Source organism: Lissotriton vulgaris, chromosome 2_1 (assembly GCF_964263255.1).
Source record: "Lissotriton vulgaris chromosome 2_1, aLisVul1.2, whole genome shotgun sequence".
Taxonomy (NCBI): Eukaryota; Metazoa; Chordata; class Amphibia; order Caudata; family Salamandridae; genus Lissotriton; species Lissotriton vulgaris.
In genome coordinates, this window is record NC_141687.1 from 31127450 (window position 1) to 31139584 (window position 12135).

At 50.6% G+C, this 12135-nt stretch overlaps 1 protein-coding gene across 11 annotated transcripts in view; it reads right to left on the reverse strand.

Annotated features, from left to right (window-relative positions):
• Positions 1–12135, reverse strand: part of ATG9A (autophagy related 9A) — a 302329-nt gene that overhangs the window by 117198 nt on the left and 172996 nt on the right. For all 11 annotated transcript variants that reach the window (XR_015308324.1, XR_015308321.1, XR_015308320.1 and 8 more), the window contains one exon: positions 10604–10849. Coding sequence is in view for 3 of the 11 variants with exons in the window: in XM_086954371.1 (XP_086810497.1) it covers positions 10604–10849 (246 nt within the window). In the remaining 8 variants the exon portion in view is untranslated. The remainder of the gene's footprint in view (positions 1–10603; positions 10850–12135) is intronic.

Sequence of the window (12135 nt, forward strand, 5' to 3'; positions counted from 1 at the left end):
GCAACTGTCCCTTAATGTATGTAGGGTCTCCAGGCGCCGGTTCGTACTTCTTTTCAATCTTGGGGTTTATCACCCTGGCTCTTGTAGGCTCCTTAAAGACTTCCCCAGCACACTTCAAGACACCCTTCAACATAGGCAGAGTCTTGACAGTCCTCTCTGAGGTGGAAAAGGTGTCGAAAAGAAAGTCTACTTCAATGGGGTCAGCATGGACTGGACGTCATGATTTTTAGCTGCCCTTTCAATGAGGGCATTAAACACTGCTGAATCCTCAGTAGGCGACGTTTTTACAGCATACACTTTAGTGTCTGGGGCAGAGTGTGGATCACCTGGGTCAGCAGCATCTGCCCAGGGTTCATTTGTATCATCAGGATCAGTGTCCACAGGATAGTTGTATTCGTCATTATCACCTTCCCCAGTGCCCACATCTGAATAAGTGGGTGAGACATCATGGCCACGTGGAGATACAGGTTCTACAAGAACAGGTGTTGAAGTAGAATCCTTCTTCTTCTTTAGTGGTATTTTATAGGACTCCATTGGCTGTTCCGGGGCGATTTTTCTCTTATAAAGAGAAAGTCTGCCTGTCTCGGCATCGATAAACTGTTCCTGTTGCTCTTCCAACGAGGATTGTCGATGCTTTGTGGCCGGGACCACAGTTGTCGGCTTCGGCACCGTGGACACCTTCCTGGGCACGTCGACGGCCACTTTCGGGACGAAAGCCTTCGACACCACCTTCGGTGGCAGCGTGAAGTGGATGGGTATCGACGTCTTCTGAGGTTTTTCTGCAGGTTTTGAAGGTGGAGGATCCTTAGGCCCGACCACCGAAGCCTTGTCCTTGATGCGCTTCAGGGAGTCCGCCACCTGCTTCGAGAAGGAGGCGGATGGCTGCGTCGACTCGACGGAATCCTTCGAGGTACCAGCAGGCGTGGACTCGAGGGTTGTTCCGCTCTTGGCCTTGTCCGGCCGACGCGGAGGCTCGAGAACCTTTGGATCACCGAGTCCTTTGTCGGTGTCGACTGTTTTCGGCGCCGATTTGTTCGGGTCGACTGCCTTGACCTTTGCCTTCAGCGTGGTAGTTTTCGTCTCGACGCCCTTCAGCGGTTTCTTCGGGTCGAGAACGCTCTTCTGCTTCGTCGGTGCCGACAGGTCCGAGGACTTCGAGCCGACCAAAGCAATACGCACTTTCGGTTTCGAAATAGTCACCAGTGCTTTTGGTTGCGTCGATACCAGAGCTTTCACTTTCGGTTTCGATTTCGCTGTTTGCGGCTCCTTAGACATTTCCGATGCCGAGCCCGAAGGCGGGGCCGTAGAACTTATTGGAAGATCTTGGGTAAGGCCTAGTGGCGATCCCTCGACCTGAGCTTTATGAAGCGTTTCGGCCCCAGTGTCAGTTTGTGGGCCTAGCTCCTCACTCGAGCTATCTTCCATGGCCCCAAAGGCCCCATCGTCGTCTCCTACCTCGTCAACGATTTCCTCTGCCTCGAGCATCTCAACATCAGCGTCGTAGTTGTAGTCGACCTCCGACACAGGATTCGACAGGTTCTCTCGAACCTCCCGGTCTGCTCCTTCATCATCCCCAGCATCGAAGATGTCCATCGGCTCCGGTGCAGTCTGCTGGGCTTCCTTGCGCGCAGCGCGTCGATGCAGAAGCGTCTTCTTGGATCGAAAACGGGAACAAGCCATGTAGCTGGCTTCATCATGATCCGGCGACAGACACTTGTTGCACACTGGGTGGACGTCGATGTGGGCATATTTGTATTTGCACACGGGACATCTCTTGAACGGGCTCCGTTCCATGATGGGTCGTCGATAAGGCCTCTGGCGTCGACCGGGCCTTCAGCGTCGAAAAGCACGCGGCTCTTCTGGATATCCGGCTCGGGAACTGAGCTGGAACAGAACTGGGCACCGAACGCAAGACTATACCGACGAAAAATTAAAGGCCTTTTTGCCTTAAGAAACTTTTATATCGATTCCGACTTGAGTGAACCAATATGCATCCCAACCCAATGGCGGAAAAAAACAATCTGAGGATGGAGTCGATGCCCATGCGCACTGTAGTCCAGGGGAGGAGCCACCTATCTCGTGATACTTCGAAGACTCTTCCAGGACAACAATGTGCGATCATCAGAACCCAACACTAGGCGGCGATCTATGCACAGATATGAATTCAGCAGCCCACATGCCTCGAACCTTATTGCTTATACCCGAATGGTCCACGTATGTGTAGTTTTATGGCACACAGTCTCTAAATAAACTATTGCAGAAACCCAAAAGCAATCTTTAATTTTTTCTGAGAACAGCACTTGCATCACCCTGATGTGAACCAGGCAAACCTCTCTTGCTCCTGCTTGTCTGACAAACACAACAAACCTTTCTGCTTCCGGAGTTTGCTGCCACATACAGGCTTATGAGCAGCATAAGTATTTACGTACCAATCCAAGTATTACTGGCATCACACAAAACTCACAAATAGTAAGTGATAAAGTCAGAGCCTCTTTCACAATGAACTTATCTATACCAACTACCAATATACCAGTCTTGCGGGTGGAGCTGTGAGGACACGCCTGCCACAAATGCATGTCTAGAGATGATATCCATGGTACATCACCTGCTGATTGCAAATGCTACTTACCAGTATGCATCTGTTCTTAGCATGTAGGGCTGCTGACATTCATATCTGTGCATAGATCGCCGCCTAGTGTTGGGTCCCGATGATTGCACATTGTTGTCCTGGAAGAGTCTTCGAAGTATCACAAGATAGGTGGCTCCTCCCCTGGACTACAGTGCGCATGGGCATCGCCTCCATCTCCAGATTGTTTTTAGCCATTGGCAGAGATGGAGTGAAGTATGTGAGTGATGACCATGCTATGAGCATATACATATATACATATGAATGAAGTACTGCAGCTGCTACAGGCGCCGGGGAGGAGGGTGGGCGATATGAATGTCAGCAGCCCTACATGCCAAGAACAGATGCATACTGGTAAGTAGCATTTGCAGTTCGAGGCATGTGGGCTGCTGAATTCATATCTGTGCATAGAATACATAGCAGTCCCTCCATTAGCGGCGGCCGCCCGTGCCAGCTGCAGCAGTCTAAAAAAGTGTTTTGAGAACAGCCTGACCAACAGCTGCCTGCTGTTTGGAATGCACGTCTACACAGTAGTGTTTAGTGAAAGTATGTGTGGTAGACCATGTGGCTGCTCTACAGATATCTTCTAAGGGAATGTTACCTAGGAAAGCCATAGAGGCCCCCAACTTCCTGGTGGAGTGGGCCCTTGGTGGGATAGTGAGAGTGCGCTTAGCTTTAGCGTAACAGATCTGAATGCATTTCACTATCCACCTAGCGATCCCAGCTTTGGAGATAGAGTTTCCCTTGTGGTGTGTGGCAAAAGCAACAAAAAGCTGCTTGGTTTTGCGAAAATCTTTCGTCCTGTCTACATAGTACATCAAGGCTCTCTTAACATCAAGGGTGTGGAGCATCCGCTCCGCCAGCGTCTCTGGGTTTTGGAAAAACACCGGCAACTCAATTGTCTGGTTTATATGGAATTGAGACACAACCTTGGGTAGGAATTTCGGGTTAGTACGAAGCACAACCCTGTTAGCATGCACCTGGAAGAAAGGTTCTTGGATGGTGAGCGCCTGCAGCTCGCTAACCCTCCGTAGCGATGTAAATGCTACTAAGAACGCAACCTTCCAAGTCAGAAACTGAAGCTCACAAGAGTGCAGTGGCTCGAAGGGAGGACCCATCAGCCTTGTAAGAACCACATTGAGGTTCCATTCTGGAGCTGGTGGGGTCCTTGGTGGAATGACTCTTTTGAGTCCTTCCAGAAAGGCCTTGATAGCAGGGACCTTAAAGAGTGACAGGTGTTGCCTATTCTGGAGGTATGCTGCCATAGCAGACAGGTGAATGCGGATGGAAGAGTACGCCAGATTGCATTAATACAGGTGGAACAGGTAACAGATGATGTTTTGAATGGAAGCATCTAGCGGGTCAATATCGTGGTTAACACAGTAGATGACAAACCTCTTCCATTTAGCCGCATAACAAGCTCTCGTAGTGGGCTTCCTTGCCTCCCGAATGATGTCCATGCAATCGGGAGGAAGATTGAGGTAGCCAAACTCTAGGACTTCAGGAGCCAGATCGCCAGGTTGAGCTGTTGCGGATCTGGGTGCTGAATGTCGCCATGGCTCTGCGTCAGAAGACTGGGAGTGAGATGAAGCCTTTGATGCGGTACCACGGAGAGTTCCAGAAACGTGGTGTACCATGGTTGGCGAGCCCACGTTGGAGCAACCAGGATGAGCGTCATCGAGTGCTGCCTGAGCTTGCGTGCCACCAGCGGTATCAGAGGTGCTGGGGGAAAAGCGTACGCAAATCTGCCTGACCAGTTCATCCACATCGCATTGCCCTGTGATTGCGGGTGTGGGAACCTGGCGGCGAAGCTTTGGCATTTTGCGTTCTCCTTTGTGGCGAACAGGTCTATCTCTGGATGACCCCACTTTTGGAAGTACGGTTGGAGTACTGATGGATGTATCTCCCACTCGTGCATTTGATGGCTGTGCCTGCTGAGCAGATCCGCCATCTGATTGTCCTTGCCCGGGAGATGCTCTGCCATGAGGAAGATGTTCCTCTGAATGGCCCACTTCCACATGCTCTGAGCCAGATGAGACAGCTGCGGAGAGTGTGTGTCTCCCTGCTTCTGAATGTAGTACATGGCCGTCATGTTGTCCGTCCGGATCAACACGACTTTGTTGCACAGATGTACTTTGAACGCCTTCAAGGCCATGAAGATTGCCATCAGTTCCAACACATTGATGTGCATCTTCCTTTGCTGTAGTGTCCAGAGTCCCTGCACCGTGTACTGGAGTACATGCGCTCCCCATCCCTGGAGAGAGGCGTCCGTTGTCAGGATAATCTGTGGCACAGGCTCTTGGAATGGTCGGCCTTTGCAAAGGTTTTGTGGATTCCACCAATGCAGAGAGTTGTATGCCCGACCGCTCACCAACACTAGGTCTGTCAGTTGCCCATGAGCCTGAGTCCACTGACGTGCAAGGCACTCCTGAAGCGGACGCATATGTAGTCTCGCGTGCGGGACAATGGAGATGCAGGAGGCCATCATGCCTATCAACTGCATGAACACCTTCGCTGGAAGCGAGTGCTGAGGTCTGAACCGCTGGATCAGCGCCTGGATACTGGCGATTCTCACTGAATTTGGCTGCGCAGTGGCTGCCAGAGTGTTGATTGTCGCGCCCAGATACTGTCGCACGTGGGCGGGCTGGAGATGGGACTTTGGGTAGTTCAGAGAGAATCCCAGATCGTGCAGGAGATGAATGGTGCGTGACACATGGTCGACGCACTGTCGTTCTGTCTTTGCCTGAATGAGCCAGTCGTCCAGGTAGGGGTAGACGTGGACGTTCTGGCGACGGAGATGCGCCGCCACAGTCGCTAGGCACTTTGTAAATACCCTTGGCGCCGTGGTGACCCCGAACGGCAGAACCCTGAACTGGTAATGCTGGTCTAGAATCGTGAATCTGAGATACTTCCTGTGGGAAGGATGCAGGGGGATATGAAAATAGGCATCTTTCAGATCCATCGTAGCCAGGAAGTCCCCCTGCTGAAGCAGGGGAAGCACTTGCTGTAACGTGAGCATATGGAAGTGCTCCGAGAGGATGTACCAGTTTAGGGGCCTGAGGTCCAGGATGGGCCTGAGGGATCCGTCCTTTTTGGGGATCAGAAAATACAGGGAGTAAACCCCTGTTCCCCGCTCTTGCAATGGAACGAGCCCTATCGCCCCTTTTTGCAGCATGACTAGAACTTCTTGCTGCAACAAGGTCAAGTGCTCGCCGGACATAGGATGGCTCCTTGGGGGTATGTTTGGTGGAATGGAAGTAAGTTCCAGACAGTACCCGTACTGGATAAGAGACTTGACCCACCTGTCCGTGGTGATGGATTTCCACGCTGGCAGGAACTGCTGGAGTCTCCCCCCGACCGGTGTTGTATGGTCGGGGGGCAGTGACAAGACGTCACTGCTTGTTGGCGGTGGTGGACCTGGAGCTGTTGTTTCCACGTCCCCTGCCCTTGACGTTATTGCCTCTGTAACCACCTCTACCCTTGTTGTACGAGGTTTGGGTGTTACTCTTGTAATACTGTGTGGACTGCGATGCCTGACCCCTTGAGGTGCCTCTGGAAGTGGAGCGGCGAAAGGAACCACTCCGAAACTGCTGACTTTGTAGGGCCCCCATAGATTTGGCAGTTTCCGTATCTTTTTTCATTTTTTCCAGTGTCGCATCCACCTCAGGGCCAAACAGGTGGTCAGGATTAACTGTTTGATTCAGTATTGTAGTTTGGATGTCGGGTTTGAACCCTGAAATTCTAAGCCAGGCATGCCGTCTAAGCAACACACTGGTATTGATCGCCCTGGAGGCTGTTTCTGCCACATCCAGGGCACATTTTATGGATGCATTCGTAATGAGCTTTCCTTCCTGAATCAGCATTTCTCCTGCCTCCTTGTACTGGTCAGGCAAGTGTTGCAGTATTGATTCTAAGGTGTCATAATGAGCCCTATCATAGCGTGCAAGTAGGGCTTGTGTGTTAGATATTCTCCAGATATTAGCTGCCTGTGCAGCAATCCGTTTGCCTGAGGCCTCAAAGATCTTGGACTCTTTGTCTGGGGGAGGAGCGTCACCAGTAGTCTGCGAGTTCGCCCTCTTCCGAGCGTTGGAAACAACCAACGAGTCCAATGGCAAGTGTCCCTTGATATATGTTGGATCCGAGGGCGCTGCCTTATATTTCCTGTCAATGCGAGGGTTGACTACACGCGCCCGGGTGGGCTCCTTGAAGACCTCCGTTGCGTGTTTAAGCACCCCTTTAAGCATCAGCAGCGTTTTGACTGACTTTTCAGCTACTGAGAAAGTGTCAAATAAGAAGTCCACATCCACGGGGTCCGAGTGCAGCTCGACGTCGTGGTTAGCCGCAGCTCTCTCGATCAGAGCGTTGAAGGCCGCCGAGTCCTCCGTCGGTGACGTTTTGGCCGCAAAAAGTTGCGCGTCCTGGCCCGACTGCGGGTCCTCTGGGTCGCCTCCGGCCGACCAAGGTTCGTGCTCCTCCTCCGGATCCGAGTACGCCGGATAGTTGTACTCGGCGTCTTCCTCGTCCGCATCGCCTGCGGCGGAATGCGTTGGCGAGTGTCCCAGTGCTCGTGGAGACACAGGTTCCACCAGAGCCGAAGATTCCGCAGAGTCCCTTTTATTTTTGAGAGGGATCCGAAAATGTTCCAACACCGGCTCCGTAGTGATTTTCCTCTTGAGGAGAGACAGTTTCCCGGTGTTGGCGTCGATGATTACCTCACGACGTTCCTCTTCAGCAAGCGGCTGGAGCCGAAGCTTCGACACCACCAAGGCAGCTTTCGGTGTCAATACCTCCTTCGAGGGTCCGCCCTGTTTCGGCGCGAAGGCCTTCGGCGCCGACTTGGGTGGCAGGGTAAAACGGATAGGCGTTTGCTCCTTCGCAGGCTTAGGCGTGAGCTTAGGCGCTACAGTGTCCTGAGCGGGAACCACACTGTCCTTTCGTATCCGCTGCAGGGATTCCGCTACCTTCTTCGTCAAGGCCGGAGAGGGCTTGACCGGCTCGAGCGACCTCTCTGCGTCGAGAGCCGGATCGCCGGCAGGTACTTTCTTCGGGGCCGACGCCCCATGCCTATGCGCGTCGTCGCCCTGACGCTTCTTTGGAGCCGTCTTCAGGTCCACGACCCCTTTCGGCGCCGACGCAGCCGCGTCGGACGACTTCGCCTTCGGCGCCGACCCCGAGGGTTTCGGGTCGGTCATCTTGGCGTGGCTCTTCAAGTCGGCCATCTTGAATTTTTTGGAAGTTGACGCCTCCAGAACCTTCTGCACCAGCGTAACTTTCACTTTCGGTTTCGCATCCGAGGGTGCGTGACCAGACGGCTTCACTTTCGTTTTCTTCAACGGGAGTGGCTTCTCATAAATGTCCGTGACCGGGCCCGGAGGCGGGGACGTAGGACTCATAAGTAGATCTTGGGTAAGGCCCGAAGGCGATCCCTCGACCTGGGCCGTATGAAGGGGAGTGACCCCTGAGTCTGGTTGGGGATGCTCCTCCTCCGAGCTATCCCCCACAGTGGCAAAAGCCCGATCGTCGTCCCCTACCTCGTCGGTGACTTCGTCAAAGTTCTCCTCACCCGCGTCGTAGGTCTCCCCCTCGGACGCGGGACTAGAGTCCGAACCTTGCACGTCGTCGTCGCCTTCAACAGATTCCTGGAATATGTCGTCTGGTGGGGGCGCCGCAGTAGCCGATAACTTAGCCTGGACCCTATTGGCCCGACGAATCTTCAGAGTCTTCTTGCACCGGAATTTCGAACACGCCATGCAGCTGTCTTCGTCGTGGTCCGGTGACAAGCATGTATTGCACACAGGGTGCACGTCGAGGTGTGAATATTTGGAGTTACACACCGGGCACTTCTTAAACGGTGTTCGCTCCATAGCAGAAGTGTAGTGTAGGCCCGTCCGCGCCGAAAGCACGCGGAAGGGCAGCAAGAGTTCGGAGCTGAGAGTCAGACAAGAAAACCCGTACGCAACTATACCGACGCTCAGCCTAAAGTCCTTTTGGTCTCGAGTAGAAAGTTGAACAACTATCGGTTCCGACAGAGGGAACCGAAACACATCCGAACCCAATGGCGGAAAAAAACAATCTGGGGATGGAGGCGATGCCCATGCGCACTGTAGTCCAGGGGAGGAGCCACCTATCTCGTGATACTTCGAAGACTCTTCCAGGACAACAATATGCAATCATCCGGACCCAACACTAGGCGGCGATCTATGCACAGATATGAATTCAGCAGCCCACATGCCTCGAACACTGATATTACCATTCTTGCAAACAGGGGACATTTCTCTATCCTAAGAGAATCATATCACGTGTCCCTGCAAGGAGCTTCATGTATTTTGAGGGTGGTGTATTACACTCAATCAGAGATGGGGTGTACACAAGGGTACCCACACTTGTAGTGCCAGAGGCACATTACCCCTACCAAGCCTATAAGCAGGTTCCATAAGGCAAAGACCACACCCTTCTTACCTAGAGCTTCCTGCCAGCCCATAGACAGGGTTGTGCTAAATTGTCCATACTGCTTTGAGCGACTACAGAGGCAGTAGGCATCAGGCCCTCCTGTGACCTCAGATGTATCGCTCCTATGAAAGCCAATAACCTCAGGCCACTGTCTTTCTCATGAATAAGTCTCCGAGACCCTGTCCTCTGCGTGTTCATCTTTCTGAACATCAAGAAGATGTACCAATAATAGGTTGCATCCGTCATCTAGAAGAACAAGATGGGCTAAGAGTAGGAGTGAGGCCCAATTGGAACTTTCAGCTGGTTATCAACTGATGTTTTGTTAGCTTTGGGAACTAAGACAGCGACATGGCTTACAATAAAGAATAACCTTTCGATGAACTATGTACCTTATAAGGAGCTTCTGCTTTAAAGCCTCCGAGAAGTGATGCAAATTGTGTTCAATAAAATGTTCAGCTTTTGTTATGTTCTGCGGTCAACAGTTCCTCATTAAAACTGTATAAAAGGACTGTCCGCTGACCAACTGGTTGAGCACCTCATATAGTGTAATCGCGTCTAGGTGCTCCCAGATAGCGGATTGATTTGATTGATTGAACAATTGACAAAGCTATTCTGCCTCATTATGCTTTTATATTCAATTTCTCTCACTCTCACTCGCTCTTTGAATTTCCGAGATTTTAAACTTGCCAGACTGCATGTTTCTACTCTTGATCAGTGATGTGTCTTTGACACTTGCAACTTGCTAGATTGTATGGTATTATTTTTGATTATTGGTATGTCTTGGTCACTTATTGTTTACTTGTTTAAATAAATAGTGCCACTCCCGACTCGATTCCTGCGTTTTCAGACATGCGTCTTATTTCAGGTAACACATTCATTGTCAGTTGCTGTGGTGAAAAACCTCCCTCTAACAGAAGAGAGGGTTGGGCAGCATCTGACATGAAGGGTAAGAGTGACAGATGAGATATCAAAAAGGTCAACAACTACAGTCCATCATCCCACACCTTCCTCGTACTTTGTACCCATTCTATTTTAACCCTTCTATCTTGCAGCTTTCTCTACTTTTGATCTGGGGACAAAATACTCGATAACATCACCAAATAAGTGCAAATTTGCACTAACATTTGCAGCAACGAATTAGCACAAAACCCAGCTTGTCCAAATGTCATTTTGCCACTATATGTTCAATGCAAATGTAGGCCTAAAACAAAACTATAAAGGGTAATCTGGCCCCTGGTCTTTATTTCTGAATGTCTTTTATCCTTTCCTTTTCAATTAATTGTGTATTCAATTAACCACCATTTTTGCTCTACGCCTTCCTTCCTTCTCTCTTTTTCCTCCCAGATCCTCAAAGATAATCTTCCATTTCTCTTTTTAACATTTCCAAAGTTAGACTACACCTGTCTCCACCTCATTTGTACTTTCCTTCATGCTTCTGATCTGGAGCTTCTCGTTTGTCCATTCCACCTAACTATTCTGTCTTTCTACGAGCCCAGGAGTTTAAAAGAAGACTTCAAAGAGTCGCACCTCAGATTCCGACTGGAGAGACTGGATGGAGCAGAAGAGGGCATTGTCAGGCAGCGCTGCCAGCTGCGCCAGGGCCCCACTGCTGTCCCGGTGCACCTTCTCCTTCAGGCGGCCAAGGAAGGCTGTGCTCTCCCGGGGGGGCTGCCACCTGGGGTTGGTGATGGCGAAGTGCATCAGGGACAGCTCCGTCTTCCCGTCTTCTGCCTGCTGATAGATCGATGCTTCAGTCTTTCCGGCTGACATCCACTGGAAAGGAATATAGGACAGGCAAATTAAATTAGCACCAACTTCACACGACCAAGAAAGTGGCTGCCCTGTCTTCCCTCGTTCTATTCCTCGCACAACTTTGGGATCAGAGGATCATCTTTCTCTCAAACTACTCCCCTCTGCGACTCTAGAATCAAAGCACTCACTTCTCACCAAACCAACAAAAAGACCACCAAATGCTACCTAGGGATTGAAGCCTCCAGAAGCTCGGTCAATGCCCGTAAAAGCAGTGCTCCGTTCTGCAGTGCATCTTATATCTATTACAAAATCTATTACAAAAAAGTTGGACTACATCATCCTCTTCTTGACTCTGAAATGGCTTCCCTGGAATCTTACGGCATCTACAAAACATGTTTTACCTACAAAACCCTAGACATATCCATGTGAAGGTACCCTGTGAGAAAACTCAATCACCAACTGAACCAGATATCTCAAAAGCAAAACTCACTTGCATCTCAAGATACCACCTTTCCAAAAAGAGATACACTTTAAAACAACATTTCTGTATCTATCCTTTCAGCTGTGTTTCTCATTCATACTGCCCGACGGGCCATCGTTGCAAATGTGATTTCCACAAAAAAATGGATTTCACCACACATTCACAGCAGACTGACCAGGGATAAAGTAACTTAAGCTCCGGCACACAGAACGAATAAAACCAACTACTTATAATGTAGCTGTGTGACTGACTTCTGTGAAGGGATCAATGCAGCCAACCCCTTCAAACGGATCAGTGTGGCCAAGTTCTGCTAAAGCAACTTGTGTGGCTGACTTCTGCTAGAGATCAGTGCAGCAGACTCTGGCTAAACAGGTATGACTGGTCAACTCCTGCCAACGGTGTTGGATTGTCCAACTCTTGATAATATGGTCAGACTGATAACATAGCGATACCAAAGGGGATGATAGATGGAGCATTTGAGCAAATCAAACACTCACCCCCAGTCAACTGATCTGGGTTTAATCCATCATCATTCTTTAGCTCACTCCACCACCCCAGTTCAGACATGGCCATATGGAAATCAGCCTGACCCTGTGCCTCATGGGAACAGTCCAGCCCAAACTGCCAAGCCATGTCTTCCCTCGACCGGAAACAAGCATCTGGGACCGGTTTCGGGTTCATAACCCTCATCAGCCAGGCTATCTTGAATCCAGTGGCAGAGTGAGCAAGGGACCTACGTCTGGGCATACCCTGCCAACTTATGGCGAACAAAGCAATACCAAAGGGGATGATGGATGGAGCATTTGAGCAAATCAAACTCCCACCC